The sequence below is a fragment of the Thalassophryne amazonica genome, chromosome 19 (assembly GCF_902500255.1).
Source record: "Thalassophryne amazonica chromosome 19, fThaAma1.1, whole genome shotgun sequence".
NCBI lineage: Eukaryota > Metazoa > Chordata > Actinopteri > Batrachoidiformes > Batrachoididae > Thalassophryne > Thalassophryne amazonica.
The window spans coordinates 55,596,641-55,610,593 of record NC_047121.1 but is presented as its reverse complement, the minus strand read 5'-3'; the positions used below and the strand labels follow the sequence as shown (position 1 = coordinate 55,610,593).

Below are 13,953 nucleotides of genomic sequence, written 5' to 3'. Positions count from 1 at the left end.
GGAGAGGAGCCTGAAAGCTGAAGGCTCTGCCTCTCATTCTACTCTTACAAACCCTAGGAACTACAAGTAAGCCTGCAGTCTGAGAGCGAAGTGCTCTATTGGGGTGATATGGTACTATGAGGTCCCTAAGATAAGATTGGACCTGATTATTCAAAACCTTATAAGTAAGAAGAAGAATTTTAAATTCTATTCTAGAATTAACAGGAAGCCAATGAAGAGAGGCCAATATGGGTGAGATATGCTCTCTCCTTCTAGTCCCTGTCAGTACTCTAGCTGCAGCATTTTGAATTAACTGAAGGCTTTTCAGGGAACTTTTAGGACAACCTGATAATAATGAATTACAATAGTCCAGCCTAGAGGAAATAAATGCATGAATTAGTTTTTCAGCATCACTCTGAGACAAGACCTTTCTGATTTTAGAGATATTGCGCAAATGCAAAAAAGCAGTCCTACATATTTGTTTAATATGCGCATTGAATGACATATCCTGATCAAAAATGACTCCAAGATTTCTCACAGTATTACTAGAGGTCAGGGTAATGCCATCCAGAGTAAGGATCCGGTTAGACACCATGTTTCTAAGATTTGTGGGGCCAAGTACAATAACTTCAGTTTTATCTGAGTTTAAAAGCAGGAAATTAGAGGTCATCCATGTCTTTATGTCTGTAAGACAATCCTGCAGTGTAGCTAATTGGTGTGTGTCCTCTGGCTTCATGGATAGATAAAGCTGGGTATCATCTGCGTAACAATGAAAATTTAAGCAATCCTGTCTAATAATACTGCCTAAGGGAAACATGTATAAAGTGAATAAAACTGGTCCTAGCACAGAACCTTGTGGAACTCCATAATTAACCTTAGTCTGTGAAGAAGACTCCCCATTTACATGAACAAATTGTAATCTATTAGATAAATATGATTCAAACCACCGCAGCGCAGTGCCTTTAATACCTATGGCATGCTCTAATCTCTGTAATAAAACTTTATTGTCAACAGTATCAAAAGCAGCACTAAGGTCTAACAGAACAAGCACAGAGATGAGTCCACTGTCTGAGGCCATAAGAAGATCATTTGTAACCTTCACTAATGCTTTTCTGTACTATGATGAATTCTAAAACCTGACTGAAACTCTTCAAATAGACCATTCCTCTGCAGATGATCAGTTAGCTGTTTTACAACTACCCTTTCAAGAATTTCTGAGAGAAAAGGAAGGTTGGAGATTGGCCTATAATTAGCTAAGATAGCTGGGTCAAGTGATGGCTTTTTAAGTAATGGTTTAATTACTGCCACCTTAAAAGCCTGTGGTACATAGCCAACTAATAAAGATAGACTGATCATATTTAAGATCTAAGCATTAATTAATGGTAGGGCTTCCTTGAGCAGCCTGGTAGGAATGGGGTCTAATAGACATGTTGCTGGTTTGGAGGAAGTAACTAATGAAAATAACTCAGACAGAACAATCGGAGAGAAAGAGTCTAACCAAATACCGGCATCACTGAAAGCAGCCAAAGATAATGATATGTCTTTGGGATGGTTATGAGTAATTTTTTCTCTAATAGTTAGAATTTTATTAGCAAAGAAAGTCATGAAGTCATTACTAGTTAAAGTTAAAGGAATACTCGGCTCAATAGAGCTCTGACTCTTGTCAGCCTGGCTACAGTGCTGAAAAGAAACCTGGGGTTGTTCTTATTTTCTTCAATTAGTGATGAGTAGTAAGATGTCCTAGCTTTACGGAGGGCTTTTTTATAGAGCAACAGACTCTTTTTCCAGGCTAAGTGAAGATTTTCTAAATTAGTGAGACGCCATTTCCTCTCCAACTTACGGGTTATCTGCTTTAAGCTGCAAGTTTGCGAGTTATACCACGGAGTCAGGCACTTCTGATTTAAGGCTCTCTTTTTCAGAGGAGCTACAGCATCCAAAGTTGTCTTCAATGAGGATGTAAAACTATTGACGAGATAATCTATCTCACTCACAGAGTTTAGGTAGCTACTCTGCACTGTGTTGGTATATGGCATTAGAGAACATAAAGAAGGAATCATATCCTTAAACCTAGTTACAGCGCTTTCTGAAAGACTTCTAGTGTAATGAAACTTATTCCCCACTGCTGGGTAGTCCATCAGAGTAAATGTAAATGTTATTAAGAAATGATCAGACAGAAGGGAGTTTTCAGGGAATACTGTTAAGTCTTCTATTTCCATACCATAAGTCAGAACAAGATCTAAGATATGATTAAAGTGGTTGTGGACTCATTTACATTTTGAGCAAAGCCAATTGAGTCTAATAATAGATTAAATGCAGTGTTGAGGCTGTCATTCTCAGCATCTGTGTGGATGTTAAAATCGCCCACTATAATTATCTTATCTGAGCTAAGCACTAAGTCAGACAAAAGGTCTGAAAATTCACAGAGAAACTCACAGTAACGACCAGGTGGACGATAGATAATAAATAAAACTGTTTTTTGGGACTTCAAGAGTCAAGCTTTCAAATGAATTAAAGCTCTGAGTTTTGGATTAATTAATAAGATGGAATGGAAGATTGCTGCTAATCCTCCGCCTCGGCCCGTGCTACGAGTGTTCTGGCAGTTAGTGTGACTCGGGGGTGTTGACTCATTTAAACTAACATATTCATCCTGCTGTAACCAGGTTTCTGTAAGGCAGAATAAATCAATATGTTGATCAATTATTATATCATTTACTAACAGGGACTTAGAAGAGAGAGACCTAATGTTTAATAGACCACATTTAACTGTTTTAGTCTGTGGTGCAGTTGAAGGTGCTATATTATTTTTCTTTTTGAATTTTTATGCTTAAATAGATTTTTGCTGGTTATTGGTGGTCTGGGAGCAGGCACAGTCTCTACGGGGATGGGGTAATGAGGGGATGGCAGGGGGAGAGAAGCTGCAGAGAGGTGTGTAAGACTACAACTCTGCTTCCTGGTCCCAACCCTGGATAGTCACGGTTTGGAGGATTTAAGAAAATTGGCCAGATTTCTAGAAATGAGAGCTGCTCCATCCAAAGTGGGATGGATGCCGTCTCTCCTAACAAGACCAGGTTTTCCCCAGAAGCTTTGCCAATTATCTATGAAGCCCACCTCATTTTTTGGACACCACTCAGACAGCCAGCAATTCAGGGAGAACATGCGGCTAAACATGTCACTCCCAGTCCGATTGGGGAGGGGCCCAGAGAAAACTACAGAGTCCGACATTGTTTTTGCAAAGTTACACACCGATTCAATGTTAATTTTAGTGACCTCCGATTGGCGTAACCGGGTGTCATTACTGCCGACGTGAATTACAATCTTACCAAATTTACACTTAGCCTTAGCCAGCAGTTTCAAATTTCCTTCAATGTCACCTGCTCTGGCCCCCGGAAGACAATTGACTATGGTTGCTGGTGTCGCTAACTTCACATTTCTCAAAACAGAGTCGCCAATAACCAGAGTTTGATCCTCGGCGGGTGTGTCGGCGAGTGGGGAAAAACGGTTAGAAATGTGAATGGGTTGGCGGTGTACACGGGGCTTCTGTTTAGGGCTACGCTTCCTCCTCACAGTCACCCAGTCGGCTTGCTTTCCCGGCTGCTCGGGATCTGCTGGAAGGGAACTAACGGCGGCTAAGCTACCTTGGTCCGCACCGACTACAGGGGCCTGGCTAGCTGTAGAATTTTCCAAGGTGCTGAGCCGAGTCTCAAATTCGCCCAGCCTGGCCTCCAAAGCTATGAATAAGCTACACTTATTACAAGTACCATTACTGCTAAAGGAGCCCGACGAATAACTAAACATTTCACACCCAGAGCAGAAAAGTGCGGGAGAGACAGGAGAAGCCGCCATGCTAAACCGGCTAAGAGCTAGTAGCTGCGCTAAGCTAGTGGATTCCTAAAAACACACAAAGTGAATAATGTGTAAATAATTTAGAGGTGATTCAGCAGTGGGAGTGCTTTAGTTAAGGCATGTGAAGATTACACTGTGAAACAAATCGTTATCTAGCTCAATCTAACTGCGCAGATTAAACAGCTAACAGATACAGCAAAACACCGCTGTGCTCCGGAACAGGAAGTGATACAATACCGCAGTGAGAGCCAACCACCAGTAGAGCCATTTAACCATATACAGCACATATAGAAGAATAAGAAGAACAACAACAACAACAGGAACACTAATGACACTGCACATACAGACGACCAATAGCAGGAAGGAGAATTCATTGCAAATACAGATATCAACCTGCACACGACTGATGTCCTGCTGAAATTACAGCGATTGAGACGCGGCATCCCTGAAGCATTTTATGGGTTGATGCAGAGCAGGTGGCTCCATGGGAAAGGAGTTAGACTCCAAATATATAGACCAGGGTTTGATTTCCAGTATTATTTCATGGTGTCTGTGTCCTTGGACAAGACACTTTATCTACATCTTCCCAAAGACTCATGTCCCGTCCAGTTTTACTTACAGACTCATCTGCTAAACGCTATGGTATCTGTGGATACCATAGATCTGCTGATGGGAGCCTATACAGGATTTACTATCTGTTGACAGTTAAAATTCCAAACAACAGACATAACTATATCAAGTCACTGAATACTTTTTGGACTTTATTTCCATAAATCTTTAAGTGTAGTACTGTTAGCTAAATCTGTCTGGAGAAGGGAGTCGTGTAAAACTGAGTGACCATACAAAAAGTGTAGTCGTGAGGGAAGCCACCAAGTCCCCATAACAAGTCTGAAGGAGTTATAGGCTTCTGTGAATGTGAGTGGAGAAAGTAGCCATTGTGGAACTTTTGTTTGTTGCATCAACAATTACACAGCTTCATGGTAGAGCAGAACACTGAAGAGTTTTAACAAAAGAAAAACATCTAGGCTAAAGTCTCCCATGTGCCTTCTGGCAAACTGTAGCTGAATTTTGCAAGTCTTTTTAAGAAAAAGAAAAAAAACATCTTTTTAAGACAAACCTTCTCTGTACCACCGTACGATGAAGTCTAAGTGGCGATGCAATAGACAAAAAGCTCCAGGATGCAAAGTTTCTCCAGCACACGAGGTGGAAGAACGTTACACACACCTGCACCTTTCAATTTAAAGAATGCAGCACCTCAGTGGCCTCAGGGATTTTGGCTACAAACTTTAATAACAGTCTTTAAGTGACAGGGTGACTTGTGTTAACTTGTTGAAACGGTGCGCAGTATGAACTCACTGTGACAATCAGTGAGGTCATACTGCTCTTCAACCCATTTACACAAGAAAATTCAGCTTCAGCCTCCAAACCACAGCAACTGTTTTTCATTTGTAAAACCAAGAACCAGTGTAAAAATAAATAAAACCAGAATAACTGTGAAGGTGCGGGGTGTGTGTGTGTGTGGGGGGCGCAGGTAGTTAGTAGACTTGGTTTCAGTGCGACAGGTTCCTTGTTCAAACCCCACCCCTGCCACATTTCTCCAAGTAATGTGGAGTTGCGTCAGGAAGGGCATCCGGTGTAAAACCTGTGCCAATTCAACATGCAGATTCACTTCTGATTTGCTGTGGCGACCCCGAGTCCAAAAACAAGGGAGCAGCCGAAGGGACTTACTTACTTTTTTACTCATTGTATTCAGCCTTAATTTGTTTATCTCGCTAAATAAATGTTTCCCAGCATAAAGTAGTATTTTTTCCCCCTCAACCAAATGCTCGGAGCCGCCTGTGCTCTTCCTTTCTTCCAAAAGCTTTTAAGTCGACTAATGAGATTAATTAAGTCAGTCCAGGCTTTGTTTAATGAGGCCCCACTGGCCTGAAGCAAGGAAAGGAGCATCTCCAGAAAACAGAAGTTCACGTTCCAAATAAAACCACAAAAATATTTAAAAGTAGGGATTTTTTTTTTAGGTTTAAAAGCTGAACCACTGACAGCGGAGAATACATTTAGCTCCAGGACCATAGGACACTTAAGGAAATCTGATAACGGACTGTTTCAAAGTTTAGTGCACATAAGCAATGTCAAATGTACACGTATATGTGTTGTTTTAATTCTGACGTGTGCCATTATTATGGTAAACAAGTAATAATTGTGGATTAATTGCTGTATCTTGTCTGTGGTAACTGGAGTGTAGACATAATGTTGTTGCACTCGTGCAATGACAATAAATCTCATCTATCTATAAGTCTGACAAGTTACTCCTAAAAGTTTCACTGTTCTAATCTTAGAAGAGGAACTGATGCAAATATCAACTTCACTGCTCAAAAACAGGTTGAACACAACAAACCTGTCCTCACCAGTGATTAAGCAGACAAGACTCTTTACACCAAGTGCGTTCAAAGTGGACTGCATGCAGGACGATGCAGCTGCAGATTTGAGAAAGCTGGACTGAAGTCTGAAGTTAAAACGTCATGCTGGAGAGCTCAGTCATTCTGGAGTGGAAACCTCTTGTGCAGACAAATCCTGAGTTGGCCAAATTTGGAGCCATTTTGCACCAAGCTTTCATTGCAGAGTTTTGGTCCAAATAATTGTCCCGATTTCAAAATTGGGGAAATTCGGCCTGATTTTGGAAAATAGTAGGCAGAATTTGTATTAGCTGCTATTTTATATCCGCGTAGTTACAAGCACAATGGAATATTTCCAAATGCACCCAAGTATGTAGGAGTCCTATTACATGATTAGTGCAGGTGCAAAATGCTATTTCCCACATTTTCAGCACACTTCTCCAAAAAGCTAAAAGGTTTCTGTTAACATCTCAAAACAGTCTTCTGTTTGAGAGCATGGCGTGCTTTTCACAGGGTTTGATGTTGCAGAGGAGGATCCAAATTACTGCAGACAGTACCAGATTAACCACTGTCAGATACTTTTATACAGAAGTACCCCCGTCTGCACCAGCCTAATCAGATTAGTCACATTTTGTTTATCATGATTTGACCTGAAGAAATTCCTGTTTGCTCACAGTAGTCTACAGATTACACCCATTTTCAGACCCTGATTGGTATCTGATTATTATTATTATTTTGCATAAAAAGTACACACTCTAGGATGGAAAATGGGTAATGGAAGAGTGCCCAAACATGATCAAAACTGCCAGCTTTCCCTTTCTTGACTTGTGCCAATTTAAGACAAGCAGCATACTGACCTCTCTCTGGAACTTCCAAGAGCCGGGTCAAGGCTCTGCTCAGGAAAACTCTGTCAAAGTTGGACAGTTGTAAGAGCTGCTTAAATCCTTTCATCCCATGTGCAGTTCACAGCCAGATGTGTGAAGAATGATACTTCTGACATCCATACAAAAGATCGATTTTTAAAAATTCTCTCTCTGTATATGATACAAATATAAAACTATCTTGTCTGTACAATGTGACACAAGCTAACAGACCCCTTGAGTGAGTGTAAATCACAGCCAGGTACTCTATGACATGATGCTGTTAATTCATTTTCATTGTATCAAACAAACAGTCACTAATGCACCAACAGTTAGCCTTTACACTTCATAAATTAGATCCACAAGTTAACCATTTGTGGAATCAGATAATGTATCAAATGAGGGCTGCTGAAGCGCATTCTGTCAGAGCAGCACCGACAACGCCTCACATCAATACTCACAAACAAAAGGTGCGTTTATACGACACGGACCACATGCTGTCACGTCAAGCCTTCCCACGGTGTTCGACTGCTGAATGGAACCAAATTTAGGTTGATCTGTTTCAGTCCAACATCTTTCACAGTGATGCTGTATCGCAGTTCACATGCTAACACCTCTGTAAGATGTAAATGACCTCTGACACATGCGGTTACAAAAACAGCATTTTTGATTTAGAAACGTTTATTTTTTGCCAACTTTTAGAAAATATAAGAAGATTTGTACAGAAATACCGCCATTTCAGAGTACATTCTGCCATCTTGGATGATTTTGTTCCAGCGAGCAACCAACATCAACAACTGGGATTGGCAGTCACCGCGTCACATCGTTCAGACTTTGCATAAAATAGACTTCTCATCTATTTTGACCCCTCCCTGGCCACATTCGCTACAAGCGACAGATACAAAACAGGCACTCTGATTGAAAATGAGCGGCAAGTCTTGGATTTGTATCTGTTGCTTGTAGTGAATGTGGCCAAGAACTTAATAAATTATCAAAGTGTGTCAGTAGTGAATAAATCATTTACTTTGATCATTTATGTTAAACAGCTCAGGCAGAAACTTTGTATCTTTCAAAGTCTGCGCTGTAAGCAGGAGTGGAACGATACGTCATGTATCGTGATAATCATATCGTGAGGGCTGTATCAAAATTGTATAAATGTTTTTGAATGAGTATCATGATGCCATGAAAAGTCAACTACTACATGGAAAAATAACCTCTGGAAAAGAATCATAGCTGATTTATGAAATGTACAAATAGGAGCCAGATAACATCAAAAATTACAATTTATACTTCAGAATAATTTGTTTTTATAAAGTTAACCATTTGCCATAGATGATTTCCCCATAATTATTGTGAACAATGATGAAATTACGTATCGCTTTACCTCGAGTTGTAACAAATCTTAAAAATTACACGACATAATTTTAAGGTTTTGAAAAACATTTTGAGTTACTGTATTTCCCGGAGTATAAGTTGCATTTTTTTTTAATCACTTTGGGAAGTCCTGTGACTTATACTCCGGTGTGGCTTACATAAAGAAAACAAATTTAAATAAAAGAAATATTACACATTTTATCAACAGCAACTTATATTGGACTTTACCAGGAATCACAACACTAAAACTAACAAACTAACAAACAAACAAAAATGCCAATAATAAAGTACATTGCAACAAAGCACAATGAAAATCCCAAATGAAAGAACAGATAATATAGAAAAAAAACTAACATATATGGGGTTATCTTCTTCAAGAGGTACTTTTTAAACAGGTGCAACTTGTACTCTGGAAGGTAATTTGCCGCTCTACTGCCGAGTGCCCTATAACTATGCATTTGCTTTTATACCAGTTCTTTAAAATGCGAGATTTCTGTCACACAGTGCGATCATCGACAGGTGACCAAAACACTTCGAGAATTCAAAAGTACGTTTGGTTACTACTGAGGTTGTAAAAAGTTGAACGTGTCCTCTAACAGTGCATATTAACATTAATCCTTTACCTATCTGTCGCTCCAAGTCGGCTGCCTCGTCTGGAGTGGCTCTGGGAAGCACACCCGGGTCACTGAAGCTGGTTCTCAGCAACGTCCCCAACACAAAGACAAAGAGTACACCTCCAATCACCGGGATGGCCGGGGTCAACTGGCGCGCCAAGAACGGACAACTGAGAGGACAGAAAAATAAAAAAGCGAGGAGTTAGGAGACAGTTACCCTGAACAACACGACTACACGTCTTATGGCTCTCGTCCAACTGGCAATTTGTTAATCATCAATAAATGGATATAATCCAACTACAAGGATCCCACAACCCATGTCGCGATCTGGTATAATAAGACAATAATCCAATTAAATGTTCATCAGCGCAGGCGGTTATTACAGTAATCACATTCAGTGCCACGAGGGTGGAGCACAGCCTGCCATGTCTCATCTCGTGTACATGTCACGAGTCCACTGGAGGGTATCTGGGAGCGCGGGTCACCGTAATTAATGCCATTCAAAGTAAAGAGAACCCAACAAACGCCAGGAAACAGCACAGTGTGAGCAATACCATGGAGGAATATAAAAGAGGATGAGCCAAGGTGTTTACACAAAGGGTCGTGGTCTTCCACTCGTCTGTTTACATAAACTGCCAAATGCTCAACAGAACTCATTCTTTTAAGAGGAAATAAACATGCATCAGTGAGCAGCAGGGTGTTAGAGAAGACCAAAACCTGCTTTCTGCTGCAGATTAGACAGCACAGACATCAACCATGCCACTTCCTGGGAAAACCGTCTGTGCAAGTTTACACCATAAAGCTTGAAGACCGAGTCTTTGGACATGTCAGGCAGTGGACATCTGAACATTAGCAAGTCTCTGAAAACATCTTTGTCTTCATTTACATCAATAATAAGAAAACACACACACAGTAATTTTCTACAGCAGGCAGTTAAAAAACAAAAACAAAAGACAAACACTTACCAACCGTGCAAGAAAGAGACCAGTGAGGGAAGCCACTAGAACAACTACAGGCTTCTGTACATATGACTGGAGAAACTGGGAAAAGTGATTTTTGTCTGTTGCATCACTCATTATACAACTTCATGGCAGAGTCGAAGAATTTGCCAGAAGGCACATAGAAGACTCAAGTCTAGATTTCTTCCATTTCCTTGTAACAGAGTCCTTCTCTGCCCCAATCCACAGTAAAGCTGCATAACATGAAACAGGTGCATTATGTCCAGTCTCTAAAGACCACACTGAAGACTGCAACTTCAGACTTGTCATGAATGTCTTGGTGGCTTCCCTCACTAGTCGTGTTCATGCACGGCCAGTCGATCTTTGAGAACTGCCTCTTCTCAACAGTTTTACCACAAAGTATCATGCAGTTTGTACTAGGGCTAAAATGATTAATCGAGTAACTCGAATAATTCGATTACAAAAACTGTTCAAGGCAAATTCTTTGCCTCGAGGCTTCGTTTAACACTGTAGTACATACGCCAGGCCTGTATGTGGCACTGTAACGCTCCCACAAAAAACGGAGAAGACCATAGAGCACGCGCATAACTAATATAGGAACTAATCAATGTAGCAGGCGATGCTACAAGTTTACAAAGCCGTACGCTGAGTAAAATAAAGCCATTTAAGAGAAAGAGGGTCTGCGCTGATTATCTGAAACATTTAAAGTGAAGTAGTGTGTTAGTATATTTTTTTTTAAAAACATGGTTTGGTCTGCTGGCTGCTCCACCTCCGCAGATGAAGCAAAAGGACGCACACTTTAAATGAATCCTGTTTAACGATTAAAAAAATGCCTTTACTCAAATTTGATGAGTTTTTAAATCAACAGGCTGTACAGTTCATTTATCAGTGCAGCTTTTGTGGAAATGAAATGTGCAATAAGAGAGAAAGAGAGAGAGAGAGAGAAAAATGTCCTGTCCGTAGACTGAAGCTTCACAGACCGCCTGGGATTATGGTTTGGCAAAGCTCCAAAACTTTTAACATTGTGAAAAAATAAATAACTGGAAGCACTCAGAGAGCGCAAACCTCCGCCAAGGCCATAGGGTCACTGACGTCACATGGAATACCCTTTGGCAAAGAGACTTATTCCACGTCATTTCACGCATCTGCCATCATGTTTCAGATTCAGTGGTTAACCCTCTGGAGTCCGAGGGCATTTTTTGGACAGTTCAATCGCCTGGCATAAATGTTTTATTATTGCTGTTAACAGCTCTCACTGCATCCCACAATCAAGTTTTATGTCTCTTTTTTCAGGACAACCTGTACTTTCAAAATATATATGCTATAGTTGTGTTTTCTAAGTGTAATAAAGGTTTACAATCAGAAATAAGACAGGAAAAAGTAAAGCAGAAAATAATTTTCCACACACATTTATTCAAAACACACAAACTATAATAAACAACTGTTTTGACACTTTATAAAGGTCATTTGGGCTCTTGTATGAAAGACTGTACAACAAAACTGTTCAAACAAAAACACTAATGCACATTTTGAACAATATATACAAAATGGTCTATGCGTTTTGTTTGTCTTCATCTCAAAGCAATTTCTGTCTGCTATTACACAAAGGTCATATCACAAACTTCTACTATGAAGTTGACTGTGTTTATTCTCTCCTGCTCTGAAAGCAACATTCATACTTCGAGGCTCATTAAGTTTAAGGAGCAGCCCCTCCCCCCTCACTCCACTGATATGGTAAACAGTGCTTTACACTGGAGCGAGAGCGCCTGCCACAGGCTTATCCAGTAACATTGACAGGAAAACTAGTCAAGCAATCCTGATACTCATACACTCTGAGCATGCAAGATTGTATGAGAGGCTCTACGTCTGCTCACTTTCACTTTTGCTGTGCGTAATAGCGCAGGGCGCATTGGAGCAGTCAGGTGGCTATTCAAACAGGCCAAATAGTAACACATCAGTCCTAAAAACAATCGTTGGTGTGTCATATGAGGTGAATCTGCCCTACGATTAGATTTTGGAAAACCATGTGATGGTGAACCAATTCCGATTGGACACTCATATTGCTCACGTCATCACACAGCTTCTATGAGTACAAAGATGGTAGACGGTGCTCGAAAGTCCACGGAGTTAACTTTTCAGCAAAACAAAAAGTAAGTTTCTATCTCATATCATTAAAAAGTTATTTATAATTTAGTAAAGCTTGGTCTCAGCCATCGTATACGCCGGTGTCAGCCCCAGAAGGTTAAACCCTTAGATCTTCAGCAAATGTATTTATAAAGAGAAACTGCATGAACTACACAAGTTTTTTTTTATTTTCTAATAAAAGTTTATTCAATGAGGAGAAACAAAAGCTAAATTATTGTTGTGTCGTAACTTAATTTTTGTTCAGCCTTTGTGACCCGTCTTCATGAAGTTAGATGCAAAAATGTTGAAATTGGCCCTATCCTGTAATGATAAAGAATCTTTAAAAAAATTACTGGATCCAGATCGTGTTCTGGATCATTACCAAAATTGAATGACTTCTAAGTTAGGCCAAGATACACCCCTGGCAAAAATTGCATTGAAATCCGTTGAGGATTTTTTGAGTAATCCTGCTAACAAACCAACCATCAAACAAACGGACCCGACCGAAAACATAACCTCCTTGGCGGAGGTAATAATTACGTGGGAAAACAGAGAGAAAAGGAACACCCTAAACTTAAAATTCTGCATGATGGCACAGCAACATTGTGCCATTGCTTAGGGAGAGCCCTGCCACTATTGATATTGTTTAAAAACGCAAAAGTACTTTTTATCTGATTACTCGATTAATCGATGGAATACTCGATTCCAAAAATATTCGATAGCTGCAGCCCTAGTTTGTGCTTTTAACGAATGCGAGTGACATTGAAAATAAATTCACTGACTTGGAAATATCCATGTATCCATCCCAATGTATCAAAATGAAAGTAAGAAAGTCCTTATAGTGCTCGAGGCCCATTGGGCAGAAGCTAATCATGTGGCGTGAAACAGACGAGAGTCCACGACTCCCCCTGGATGGGATGCCAGTCCATCGCAGGTTACTGCCCAGGTAAGGCCAGTACCAGGTTACAGCTGGGTGGACTGAGACCATGCAGATTAAGTGCCATGTCTGAGGATACAAACTGGATGCATGAGCAGGATTCAGACCTAAGCTTGGGTACATAGTGTCAGGACAGCTCCTTATCCACCATCTCAAAGCATTTTTATAGTTATTTTTCTGTAATTTTGGACATTAAATATCACCGTCATGCAAACCAGTTTACATTTGCATTCATCTGAACATATTTTAATATTTATCTGTACCAATATTTCAAAGTCAGAAGTACCAATAATAACGACCAGGACTGCACTATGAGTATTGATTCCTTGATGAAGATATGTCTGACATAATCTTCTGCAAAGATTTTCTTCTTCAGATCCAAGCAATTGATCAAGGAATCATGGTCACCGGCATCACTATCTTTAGAGTCTGATCACTGGAGCGAACACCAACAATAAAGTGTAACAACAAAATTTTTTCCACTAATCTCAGGTTAGAGTAAACACCACCGTTCTGTTATCAGCTCTGTGTTGCAACAGCACGGGTAACTGACACGGCAGCAAAGGTGAAATGCAGGAAAACCTGTTCAATGCAGTAAAATGAGGAAAAGGTCGAGGCATTTTATGAGTCGTGCATAACCACAGGCATGAAGACTGAACAACGTACTGATAGACAACGCATGGGAACGTCAAAGTTCTTCAGGGTGTGAAGAGGACTCACTTTGTGCAAGAACAGGGCTTTAAAAAAAAGAAAAACAGTATATATATATATATATATATATATATATATATATATATATATATATATATATATATATATATATATGGTGTGTTAGAAAAGTATCCGACCTTTTTATTTTTTTCAAAAACC

At 40.0% G+C, this 13,953-nt stretch overlaps 1 protein-coding gene across 2 annotated transcripts in view; it reads right to left on the bottom strand.

The window, feature by feature from the left end:
- zdhhc14 (zinc finger DHHC-type palmitoyltransferase 14) overlaps positions 1 to 13,953 on the bottom strand; it is a 67,550-nt gene that overhangs the window by 29,044 nt on the left and 24,553 nt on the right. For both annotated transcript variants that reach the window (XM_034159362.1, XM_034159363.1), the window contains exon 3: positions 9,073 to 9,233. In XM_034159362.1, coding sequence (XP_034015253.1) covers positions 9,073 to 9,233 — 161 coding nt within the window. The remainder of the gene's footprint in view (positions 1 to 9,072; positions 9,234 to 13,953) is intronic.